Consider the following 12568-nt stretch of genomic DNA (forward strand, 5'->3'; position numbering starts at 1 on the left):
TGTAATCTTCATTAATGAACGAAAAGAAGGGGGAGCATATAAATTAGAACGAGCGGGGTAATCGCGCGCGTCGTAAACCTCTACGATGTACAATGGATGAAATCGAGTCGAGTGGGCTCTGTGGTAATCGGTTCAGATGTGGATCGCGAGATTGTGGAAATTCGAAAAGTACGAGGAGGGTTACAACACGACCGTACTATAGCACGTGGAAATCCGAATGCAGTTGTAACACGAATGCCCACGCGATATATGCGCCGTATTATGCAAAAAGTTGTTTGCGCAACGTCTTTATTAGCGGTCCGCTTTCCCACTGTGCGCAGCAACAACGCTCGCGCGCGGCTCGTTTTGCGGAAAGAAAAAGAGAGAAGAAGAGACGGAATGACGAAGAAAGACTTCGTTTCCACTCGAATTTATCGCGATCATAACGTTATACCATCGAAACGGGAATTAATCAATTTCTAGCACGCGTTCGCGAGCCGCTTTCTAACTTAGAACCGTTTCGCGTTCCCTCCTCGACGTGTTTCCTAATAATTACCAGTAATGCAAATAAGAAGTGGCAGCGTAACGCTCGACAATGTAAACTTTAGTCACTGCGTTGCCTATTATAATATTCATGGTTTCAACGAACCCGACAGATTAGGCGTGTTTGGAGACTCGGATAATCTTGTCTGACCAGATAACTTTTTTTTTTCCCTCGCGATTTGTAACTCGAGGCTGTAATGAATCATTGCAGCGTATAAATTAGCATCGAGGTATGCCGATGTTATACAAAACACGGTATCGATCGTGATCGTTCTGTAAATAATTTAATACTGATGAGATTTTCGGGTCTCCTTGACATATTTTCGCTTTTGCAGGAATAATTATCGTGTTGCAGTGACCGTGTAATTTTGAATTTGTGCTCGAAATAAAGGATCTATGAAATTGAAGTAACGAGTACTTGATTGGGATCAGTAAAGAAGTGAAACTATTTTGCTAGTTTGTTTTAAAGATAGTTATGAACTATAAATGAAGGAAGAATATTCTCAATGGTTACGAGCACGTTAATGGTATAATGAATAATAAACATCGAGTTTCAGCTGGCTAATTATTAATCACTGAACTAACAATAAGTGCATGGAAATTACTACAAAAACCTTGGAATGGTCGTTTCATTCTTAATTAAACATTGCAAGCTTGTTTATTCATAGACAACTATTTTTATGTGCTATTCCATAGTTCTATATTATATTTAATTACTGTGCAACGTTCTATCGCATTGTACATACTACAACAGGAAAGTAAAGCAATGTCTGAATAGCAAGGATGAGAGTTTATGTATACATAGTATTCAAGGGGTGAAATTCACCTGTGTTAGTCGCTGCTATTAAATCTTGCTCTAATTGACGTCTTTACACTATACACCTCTAATAATTAAATAACCACTTTCCCAGGTTGTGCTCTCACAACTTTAGTAGCTATAGGATTAAACAATAGTGTCTATGTTACCCTTAATTCTGAGACTGCTAGTTTGTCTTGTAAGTAATATACCTCTATATTAATTTACTTACTTCTACAAGTAGTGAATATTTACAGAAATTATTTAAGAGTCTGCTTATAATCAAAATGTATTCAGTCTAATATCTAGACAAAAAACGATCGATTCGCCAACTTTGCATACTTTACTCCTGAGCAAACCCACGAAAAAGAAACTAAATAAAATACAGTATAGCACAAGTCCGTCCTCAACCTATCACAGTAGCATGTTAATTACTTCCCAGATGCTCAACCATAAAGTCCCAGCCATCGACAAGTGTCATCGTCGTCTCCGTAGCCCTAGTAGCCAGGCGCATCAGCGATTACGACGCCAGGCATAACGTCACACCGCTGAAATACACCATGGTGTCCCCAGGGGGGTGAAAATGTCGAGGCTGCAACCGATACTTTCCCGTCTCTCCCGGAAACAGCATCGTGTGCAGGTGCCATTCAAGCCTCGAGTACTCGGTAACGCGGCGTCCCGTCGGTCCTGGGGTATTATAGCCAGGGTATTAGTTTCCTGACTTTAGAGCGCAGTCGACGAGGGATGGCCTTTGAAAGGCCGGCGCGTCGTATCGGCTACACGAATTACGCGTGAAAAAAGAAAACAGTGGATGATACCTCTCGACCATCACCGTCGGAGCGTATACCACCCGCGGATCCCGTCGTTCACTCTAAGCCCTCGAGGAGCTTTCCTTTTAACGGGCCTTAACAACTTGTAACCGATACCTGTGGCCCCCCTTCTTCCTTCCTTCCTTCTCTTCCTCCTTCGTTCGCCCTTCATCGATCGTTCCACTCTCTCTCTCTGTCTTTCACCCTCTTCGTGTACCTTTCCTTTCTGTACTCTCTCTATGGTGAATGGCCTGAATGAAAGGAGGCAAATCGTCGCGCGAATATTGTATACGAGGCTCTTGGGGCCCAGTGTCTCTGGCGTTCCACGAGGCACCTCGCCACAATGGGACGCAAGAGCAAAGTGGTTGGGACCCAGCGTACCCTCCCTCCCTCCGGCCAGTTTTCGGGCATAAATCAGACAGACGATGATGGTACCACTCGTAGTGGCAGGTAGAAAAGGCGGGGGACACACCCTCGGACGACAATTGTCCGTCTAGTCCTTTCCCTGCGCTATTGTTGCGCATCCCTATCTCGGTCTTCCGAAACACCTGCTTTTCTCGGCTGATATCGCGTTGCATGGTCTCTCCCCGCGATTGTCTTTACTGTAACATCCACAATCTCGTTTCTTCTTCGAGTCCCTCTGTCCTTTGCTCTGTTTTTTCTTCTTCTTCTTCTTCCGAGTCTTTTACTTCTCTTGGCTACTATTATGCCAGAGATACGAGACGATAACACACACTCCGTCGGTTTTTTGAAGTTCGCCTCGGTGGCCTTGGGGCACGTGATAAAGACGCGATCCGTGACGTGTACGCGCGAGTCAATGAGCTGTTAACGATAGGAGATCCGAACGGTGCACGCACGCGATGTTTGTTCGGGGCTGAACGCTTTTTATTTGAAATAACGGTCGCTTGAATAGTCCCTTGGATGAGAGCGGCTGAGTTTATTGCGGGCGAGGCTGACAGGGCGAAGGCTTTGAAATCTTGTGTGATGGGAGTCATTTTCGGGCTGAATGTGTTTGATATTAGGGAGCTGCTCGAGCACGCGAATAAATTGTTGGTAATATTTCCCTTTCCATGAATAAACATGTGTCGGGTTATAGTTGGATTTTTGGACTTGAGTGAGAAACTGTTTGCCAGGAGATAGGTAATTGTGTTCTGAAAATTCAAATGTGAAAATTCAAATAAATCATTTGAAAATTTAAAATACTTGAATATTTAAATATTTCAAATTTGAAATTTCAAATATTCAAAAATTCGAAAATTCGAAATCCTGTATTACAATTATTGTAATTTTATTTCGCGAAAATTGATTCTCAGGATTGTAGAAAAGTTTCAGGTGTAATATTAAGTCAAACAAAAGGTAACCTAGTTAATGAAATCAATACCGTACTTGGAAAATGGCATCGCAGTGGCGATTTCAATCACTAAACTTAAAGCGTTACTGCGAAGCTGACATAACGCATCAGACATACAAATTTCACAAGCCCTTGATCACTTATGATACAGAAGTGTACTATTTACGCACCACGATTCGTCATACGACTACAATGTGACTCGACAGACATGATCTGTTCTGCATTGATCGTCTTAAGCGTCTAGTAAGCGAAGACATGCAAAGCAGCACTACGTAATCGTATGAAATATAGTATTCTCACATTATTATGTTAATTCTTATAGTTTGAACGTACCACGTACAATAAATTTCTTTTACATTACTGAATACATTTACTAATAGCATTATTCCAATAAATTAGAAAGAAAGAATATTTGTCGTTTACGAATTGTCAGACTAATTAAAGAAATAAAAATGAATATTTCAATGTAAGCAAAATAGGTATAAACTGAGGTAAAAAACAGAATTAAGTGGTTCCCTTTACATGCAATATTCCCCCGTATTACACATAACATAGCTGTGTAAAGATTTGTACTTGAAATATTGTGTAATTTGTCTCGAGTTACGATCCGCGATAATTTGGACGTAAAACTGCAAAGAAACATTTTCATTACTCCACGTTTCCAAGTCTAAATAACATTTGCACACAGGACTGCTCTTATCTCCGCGCAATTCATAAACTGTCAGGCTTCATTGGCGAGATCATTAAGAAAGAAGTGCAGTCAAACCTAAAATAAAGTAACAAATAATATACTAAAAGTCGACCAAAAGATATCTCACCCTCACGATTTGCTAATTTAACAGCTGAATATTGTATCAACTAAATCACGCTTTCTCAAATAGAGCACAATCTATTTTCTTCATTTCTTAAATACAACAATCCCTTAAAATTATTCCATCCCACGCTGTCGTCAGCTCGCAGTCGAGTAACGACGCGAAACGAAAAGCGAAGGTTGATCCCGGCGAACGAACAATACAAAGCAACCATATCTTTATTATTGTTTGCAAAATTAAGATTCAACGGGAAGCAATCCATTCGAATCACGTCGTTTCCTGCGGCGCACACGCGAGCTTCGTAATGGTATACGCCGCGTCTTGGTTACTTACGAGCAGCCAAGAAATTTTTCTCTCTGCCCGTTCCCCGGGACTTCGATAAAGGCGCCAACGCTATTTTTCGGTCGAGAAAAATGCAACGATCTCGTGAGGCCTCGGGTAGCCGTGGGTCCCTGAGCACTCGAGCCTGGCGATAAATCAGATCGAAATCGTTTATCGCGTTACGTAAACGGTTACACCTCGATCCTCAACTAATTGATGTAGACCCGTGATTGTTTGAACGTCGTTCAACCGAATGTTCGACGCACGGCGAAGCCCCCAGAGTCCGAAATTGTGGGGACACAATCACTCGATTTAATACTTCAACGTTTCTCTACCTTGTTTCTGTTACGAAAGAACGATGCTGAGATGTTCACTTGAAATGAAGATTAAGCTCTTCTTTGAAATTAAAAAAGAAGCTATCACGCATAGGTATACGTTTATCTATGTGTAATTGAAAAGACTTGTACTCTGTCTGTATAAAAAAATATTTCAGAATTCTATTTACATGGAAAATTCATATGAAGAAGTTTATAATTCTGTAGCATATATTGTGTTTCATTTTTCTACTTCAGTACTTGCTCTTGGTCCAGATGACAAAGATAATGAAAGTAAGCAATAGTCTCTTAAATATTAATGTTCGATGATAGTCGTCAAAGCGTTATAGCGTTGAAATACAATACTCGTTGATTAGTGTGAATAATTGAGGAACTACTTGTACTTATTTCCAACGAGGGGTAATTTTCTTAAAGTGCAAAGTATATTGATCGCGTGACCACGTTAAATTTAGCCTCTTATAGCGAATATGACACATTTTGGCGGAGCACAGTGCCGACTACGAGCGTACTCTCGAACAACTTGTGCCTACACGAATGCGGCGCGACTTCCGGCGTGTTCCAAAGATAATAGTATCGCTGGAATGCATGGTTTCGTTTAAAAAATGCAGTCTCCGTTCCCGTAACTGAATCGAATGCGCAAGATTTCACGACTCTGATGTCAGGTTTCGAACGAATGCGAGATTCCTGCTGGGAAACTTTCGTCTGGCGTTAAGTATGATGAAATCTTAGGATTAATTTTATTTTTAAAAAATATATATATTTTTTAAGGGAAAACTATGTTCGTATCGTATTTGTCAGATAAAAAAATTATTACCTTTCATAAAAGGTTACAATAAAAAAATTTCGAAGAAATGAGGTGAAAAGTTAGCAGAATTGAAAAGGAAAAATTGTAGGCTGACGTCTGATTTATTAACGAGAGAGTACAATTCTAAGTACCCACAGAATTGGCGAAACGATAAGAAAGAATTGGTAGAGGACAGGCGCGAAATTTAAATAAGATTGAAAAATATTTAAATGACCCACTTTCTCTTCGCGCGCATTCTACGGATTTCGATTTAATGTCGAGCGTAAAAATATCAGCGGCAAAAAAAGAAGGAAACAATGTATAACGTGCATTAAGTGACGTTTATAACCTTTTACACTAGGTATTAATAAATTTCCGGACCCGTAACAGCGTGACATTACCCTTTAATATTTCATCGATACGTGCGTGCCTGGGCTATCAACAAATGCATAGTGCACGTGTGCATATATGAATCAATCTATGCCAGTAGAAAGACATAGATACTTAAGCTGCGTTTCCACATTTATGAACGATGGAGTAATCGACAACAGGTGGCAGACAATTTAAGACACGATTCTGAGTCTATGACAAAATAAGGTGAAAATTAGCAACAATTAGATTATGATTCTGACACCCTATTTTTTGATTTTTGAAAATTTAGGTAATCTATCCATAGACATACTTGCTTTTCTAAAAAGCAGAAAAATTGATAAGAGTGATTTTTGTAATGAGCCCTACAATTCAAATACTAGAATGAACTGTGAAACCTTGAGACTGGTACACAAATCGAAACTGATTGTGCGCTTCTTTCAAGGTTCGACGAAGAGGACAAGTGTCGAGCCGGCAGCGCAACTAAAAAGCGTCTAGCCATGGAAGAAGCCTTATCATATCGTTTCCCTCATTAGCAATATCCATATCATTCAAAGAATGCAAATACAGAGATATTTCATATGCAAATAATAACAGTAAAATAGTATAAATTTGGAGAATATAACTTATGAAATATTCAAGCAAGGTATTTGAATTGTCTCGAGCCTAGACAGCGGTGAGTCAGCAAGGTGTCTGGGTTGAAATGGCTTTAGAAAATATGCGTTTGCTCAGGCATCGCGTACGCGCGAACCGTTTCGAACCACTTTAAAGAACACGGAATCTACGAGTCAAGAAGACATCATGTTTTCATTTAGATGTAATGAATTTCAACGATACACGAAAATATACGTTTGTCACTGGATAACGTAACACTGAACGATATACATAACGTTCGTCGTACATTATGTATAAACGCGGTCGGAATCAATGATCAGCTTTGTAAGTCAATTAGGATGTACAGGGTGTTCCGTAAATCGTGTCACAGCTGAATCGAGGATGATTTTTTGCTAGAAAGTTCATGAAAAAGATACCTTTATTACTTGAGGTTTTATACTCGAAGAAAAATCGGCTTAAAAAAATTCATGTTGAACTAAAAACGTAATTAATAATTAATAATCCAAGAAAATTGAATAACTATCTCTGCAAAAAGTAGATTTCAATATCACGACTTATAGGTTATCGAGCTCGATTTGTTTATCCTTGAAATTAATATTCATCTCGAAAGATGATTAAGAAAAAGCGTTGGGTGTTGCTCGGAGATCGACAACTTCGTTAGGAAATGAAATTTCTTTTCATTGCCCAGCTCCAAAGGAGCCGGTAAACGTAATCGATTCAAGGAAACAAGATTTTGAACCTGAAAATTCGATCGCCGACCTGCTCGTAAAGTTTCGATTACTCGATTATCGGTGTAGACCACCGTTTTTGCTCGTTCCGTATTTATGAGCATGGGTAAGGTCATAGAATACGAGTTCTTATAATACATTTATTTAAAATATCCTGCATTTACATGCATTAATTCAAGAACTGCTGAAAATGGTCTCCATGTTGCAACGTGCAAAATTTTGCTCGACTGATCAGCGACACTCAATTATCTTCTAGTAATATTCCCCAATTGTAGAAACACAAATACCGAATTAAAACTCACTTATTACTACTTTGAACAAACAATACTTGCAGTTATAAGGCAAAACGACATAAGTTACATACCTTTGTTTCTAAAGTACTCAAAAGTTCAAAGATTTGAATCTACATTTTATATTATGCATCTCGTTTTTTTAAAGAAAAACGTCCTTTAGTTCAATTTGCTAGCTGTAAAAACGTAAATTCTATTCCATAGATTTCACTTCAGTTGTAAACTCGATTTCTTAAAAATGTGGCTTATGTAGTTTCGCCTTATACCCACAAATATCACCATAATCTCTCTGTTAACATCTTCCACGGGCATCTCTCGCGTTACCATCGCGACAAAGATATTTAAATAGATTCAGCTAAACTTCAGCCGTCCCCTATTTCGCCGAGATCAATATCCAGAGCTTATTCAGGTAAAAATACGCCGACTCGATAACGATTATTTCGCTTTCTCGAGCGTTCATTCGCCAGCATTAATCTAATTACGACTGTCCAGCTATTCGCGAATCTGAATAGGTGCACTCGCGAATCTATTTACTATTCAGGGTATATGTGCCAGTGATCGCATTTGAAGAATGAATTTCGATGTCATCGACGTTTCTATTCACAATCGGGCCCGTTCTGTCGACCGCCAGCGAATAAGCTCGATTCAAATTTCGCAGCGAATCGAACACGTCGAGGGTTCATCGATCGAGCGATTCGAGCTACCATGGGATATGCATGCTGCCCGAAATTATTCACACCAGCACCGAATGTCTGAGACGTACGATTCCGAGAGCTAGCTTCTTTGTGGTTGGAGCACAGTTAATGTTTAATGTTTAATGTTTGCACGTGTTAATGTTTGATGCAAGGTGTGATCGAATATTGAGAAATGGGAAGAAGATTCTTTTGGAATAAGGATATATTCTAAATTTAGGTACTAGAGATTGTGTTACGTGATGTTCTGATAGTTGTGTAGTATGAATTTTTATTGTGATAGTTGTTGCATTATTTTTTCTTATTTAGTTACTAAACCGTGTTTGCTTTTTTGTAGTTTTTAAATATGAAGATTAGATTTCAGTCCCCTTCCCTAAACTCTAATCCTCTTTCTTAGATTTTAATCCCCTCCCGTGGATTTGAACCTCCTCTCTTAGCTTCAAATCCCTTCCCCTAGCTATCAGTTTCCTCCTCTAGTCTTCAATTTCCTCCCCTAGCTTTCAATTTCCTCCTTTAGCCTTTAGCTTCCTCCTCTTGATTTCCATCCCCTCTACTAAAGCCCCTGTTACCTCTCTTCTATACTTGAATTACTTCTCCTGGCCCCTCAACCCTTCCAAATTCCTACCTCCCCTCCTCTAGTTCCTTTTCCCTTCTCCAAATTCCTATTCCCCTCTCCTAAACTCTAATCTCTTTTCCAAGGAAAATAAAAATCAAGATACAACCAAAGTACAAATACCTATAGTGTCAACTGATTAAGTTTCTCGATAACGTGATCACATAAATGTCCCAGTAGCCGACGATCTCCCACTACCTGAACACTAACGCTAATTTTATTTAATTGTAAGTTAAAATTCCAATGTGATTAAAAACAAAAAGGAGCAGTATCACAAAACATGTAGTATATATTCAGCTACTGAGTTATCATAATTCAAGTATCGGGACACACATCTTTAGATTATTCAATTACCAATACATTTGACATCTTGAGCGTTCATGTACACACTGGGACATTTAAGATCGAGCCACACTATCGATACGCTCATGGTTCACTTACTCTCCACTCTCGGTTCGCTCGAATATCATTTCCCTGTGATTTGATTGAAAAGAGTGTGATTTGAACGTGAGGGAACCTCGAGCATATCAATAGTGAGGTTCGACCTTTGCCCTACCATTCCAAGCAGAATGCAGAGACAGCTGTGGTCACGAGTGTAGGTCCACCTTCACTCGCAGCGAAACACCCCCTACTGCAAACAGATTGACTGACACCAGGGACCCGTGCAAACCGCCTGGTACGACGTGACGTCACATTTTCCGCGAGACAGCCGCGCACGTGAAATGCCGCGCGTAGACAATCAGATTCCATCTCGCGTGTGCACCCAGCGGCGCGTTTTCTGCACTGGACAGACCAGTCGCAGTATAAGTCGAAACCGTCGATCGGAAAGATACGTGCCATTGAAATTCAAATAATCGCCAATACTATCGTCCCGCGATCGTACTCGAGCCTTCTCCAACGCGCTGCTAATAACGTTGTGGTCTTGCGGGCTAAACAATGGGATCCAATGTTCCGTCTATTTCGGAGAGCGATGGGAATAATACAGCGCCGATGCTATCGATGCCAGTCAGTGAATTATGATTGGGTATCAATGGGCACATCACAGTGTTTTCCAGACTGCGAGAGCGCGACCCACTGCTGGCTCGTGAAACCAGGAGAGGTGGAATAGAAATGATCAACGTATAGGGTGGCTTTCAAATGAAGAGATTTAGCTATCGATTTTGGGAGCTATTCTGAACACAAAATAATATATATGTATGTATCAAAGGAGGGATAAAACCTGAAATCTACGTTTTCTCTATGTTTCTATTATCGTCGTTCTCCTTAGTCTTCATCATCAAAGAACCACGTTTATCGTTCCGTAACACGTTCCTAGTACACCAAAGAGGTACTAATTCAATTCTATGGTCAGACAATTGATACAAGTTTCATAGAATTATCACAAACATCAAATGATAGATGGTGAAGATAACATCAATAATACTTACACACTACTATCAATAATACTTATATATTTTTTAATCAGAAATCTGACAAGTATCTAATTAAAACATAGTGAGTACACATTGATCAAGTACTTTTTACTAATCATGTGAGAAAATCCTATAATCTTATCGGTTAATTGTACAGCTAATTACACGGTCACCTGGGGGTGAGTACGTATGTACATGTTCACCTGAGGGTAGGTACATATCCTCCTGGGGATAGGTGCATGTTCACCTGGGGGTAGGTATATATTCACCTAGGAATCTGTGCTTACAAGTCAATCTCAGAAACAGTGCTGTAGAACAGCAACTATCATAAAGAAAAACCTCGCGGATAGGCACATACTCTCAGGTGCCCTAATCCAAAAAATTCTACCAACAACAAATACCACCAATTCTCCTACATCTCCCCAAGCAAGATGCCAAGAAGCGAGACCATATCCACCATGGTGTGTGCTCGGAAGCGCGTGCAAGTCAGGCACGATTGTTTAGAGCTTAAACGTAGGGTAGGCTTTACGGGGGTTCCATATTTATTACGACGTAGCCAGAGGTCGACGAGTTAAAGCATCAGAGGCGACCGGGTCAGCATCGAGCAAGGGGACGAAAGAACGGAACGGGCCCGCGATAAAAGGAATATGACATAAGGTTGGGGTTGCTTATCGATATTGCTTGGAAGTACGCAACGACAACTCTGCAAGAAGAAAAGTCATTAACACGACGCTCCCGCAAGAAACGCGATGATAACGTATCGCGCGGTTCCATCGACGACGGTCGACGACAAAGACAGAGATCCTGGCACCGAATTAACCAAGCCGAAGCGAAATGAATGCGCGCGTATATGGGAGCGACCACTTCGCGAGCCTTCGCGTTACACGCGATAGAACGCTATTAATACGAATATGGTAAAGAGCTCCTTAACGCCATCGTGTTCGTTATTGCTGTTCCGTGCTACTGTCGGGATACTTTAATGGAACCGCAAATAAATTCAGCAGCGTAGTATTTTACGCGGTGGCAATTCTATTTCAGGTGGTGTGTAACTTTGATTCTTGAATGTATGAATTTTTCAGGAATAATAAGCGTTTTAAGATTGTTAATTTATGTATTGGAAAACTGTAAAGAAATGATTAACAAATGTCAGGCCGTTCTATTGAAAGGAAGATAATTTAGTATATACGAGGAAAAATTAATGTTCTCTATTAAAAGCATTCCTGTCTGTTGAAGAATTTAATTACTGCAGCTTTCAAATTGATTTTATGTTTCTTCTTTAAAAAATTGTGACTTCTGGATTAAGATATGAGAGGAGAAGGATAGAATTGAATAGATATTAATGAGGATTTTAAGGTGTACCTTTTTGAATGACATTTATATTTCAGCTATACCAATTTGAATGTCGAGTGAAATGAATTGTCTTCGTGACTCCTCTTCTTCAGACACTAGTAAGGTCATTGATGTTTTCGCGAGTGTTGATACTGTTTATCCGTTTTATCGCAAGGTTACTAATTTTTTGCAATACAAAAACATTTTATTGTTAAATTGCTTGGGAGTAGGTCTACCATGAACAAACTAATTATCATATAGTCAAACATTTTATAATACAGAGTTTATCCATTATGTATCTTTTCAATAAAGAAAGGCAGTTCAATGAAAAAGTAAATAAACTTATTTCATTTTAATAAATACAAGCAACTTTATTTTAACTTCAAAAGCGACAGAAGCTACCCTGGTTATTCAATAAAAAAAAGAAATCAAAGAAAACGTTGCAATTAAAAAATGCATCTCTGCACAATTTCCTGACGGTTCTCCTTTCGCGTTCGTCAATAACGCACGCGGTGCAAACACGAGTACAATCTACCCAGCGACGATCTTTGATCTTATTAATTATTAATCTCGCCTGTTACGTAAGCACCAAGATAATTATTCCGACTAATTGAATAATTGATTATAGATATTTAGGATCTACTGGCCGGAAGGAATAACATGGTATTTTGTGTATGCACCAGTAGCCACCGATAACGTCGAGACTGATAAGGATTCGCTCTCGTGTACCCGTAAACCTTCGTGAACTGTGGCGTGTCCTCTCTCCCTTGTCACCATTATTATCGATTCG

At 39.7% G+C, this 12568-nt stretch overlaps 1 protein-coding gene across 1 annotated transcript; it reads right to left on the bottom strand.

Annotated features, from left to right (window-relative positions):
• Positions 1-1235: 1235 nt before the first annotated feature.
• Positions 1236-3095, bottom strand: LOC143180683 (uncharacterized). Its single transcript, XM_076380577.1, has 2 exons — positions 2137-3095; positions 1236-2005 (listed from the first exon to the last, which is right to left on the bottom strand). Exon 1 carries the CDS (start codon positions 2703-2705, stop codon positions 2328-2330), a length of 378 nt encoding a protein of 125 aa, XP_076236692.1. The 5' UTR covers positions 2706-3095; the 3' UTR covers positions 1236-2005; positions 2137-2327.
• Between the last annotated feature and the right edge of the window lie 9473 nt (positions 3096-12568).

The sequence above is a fragment of the Calliopsis andreniformis genome, chromosome 6, assembly GCF_051401765.1.
Source record: "Calliopsis andreniformis isolate RMS-2024a chromosome 6, iyCalAndr_principal, whole genome shotgun sequence".
Taxonomy (NCBI): Eukaryota; Metazoa; Arthropoda; class Insecta; order Hymenoptera; family Andrenidae; genus Calliopsis; species Calliopsis andreniformis.

What these genes read in the sequence shown, in the direction of transcription:
- LOC143180683 (XM_076380577.1), bottom strand. Translation starts at nt 2,705, where the DNA reads ATGCAACGCGATATCAGCCGAGAAAAGCAGGTGTTTCGGAAGACCGAG.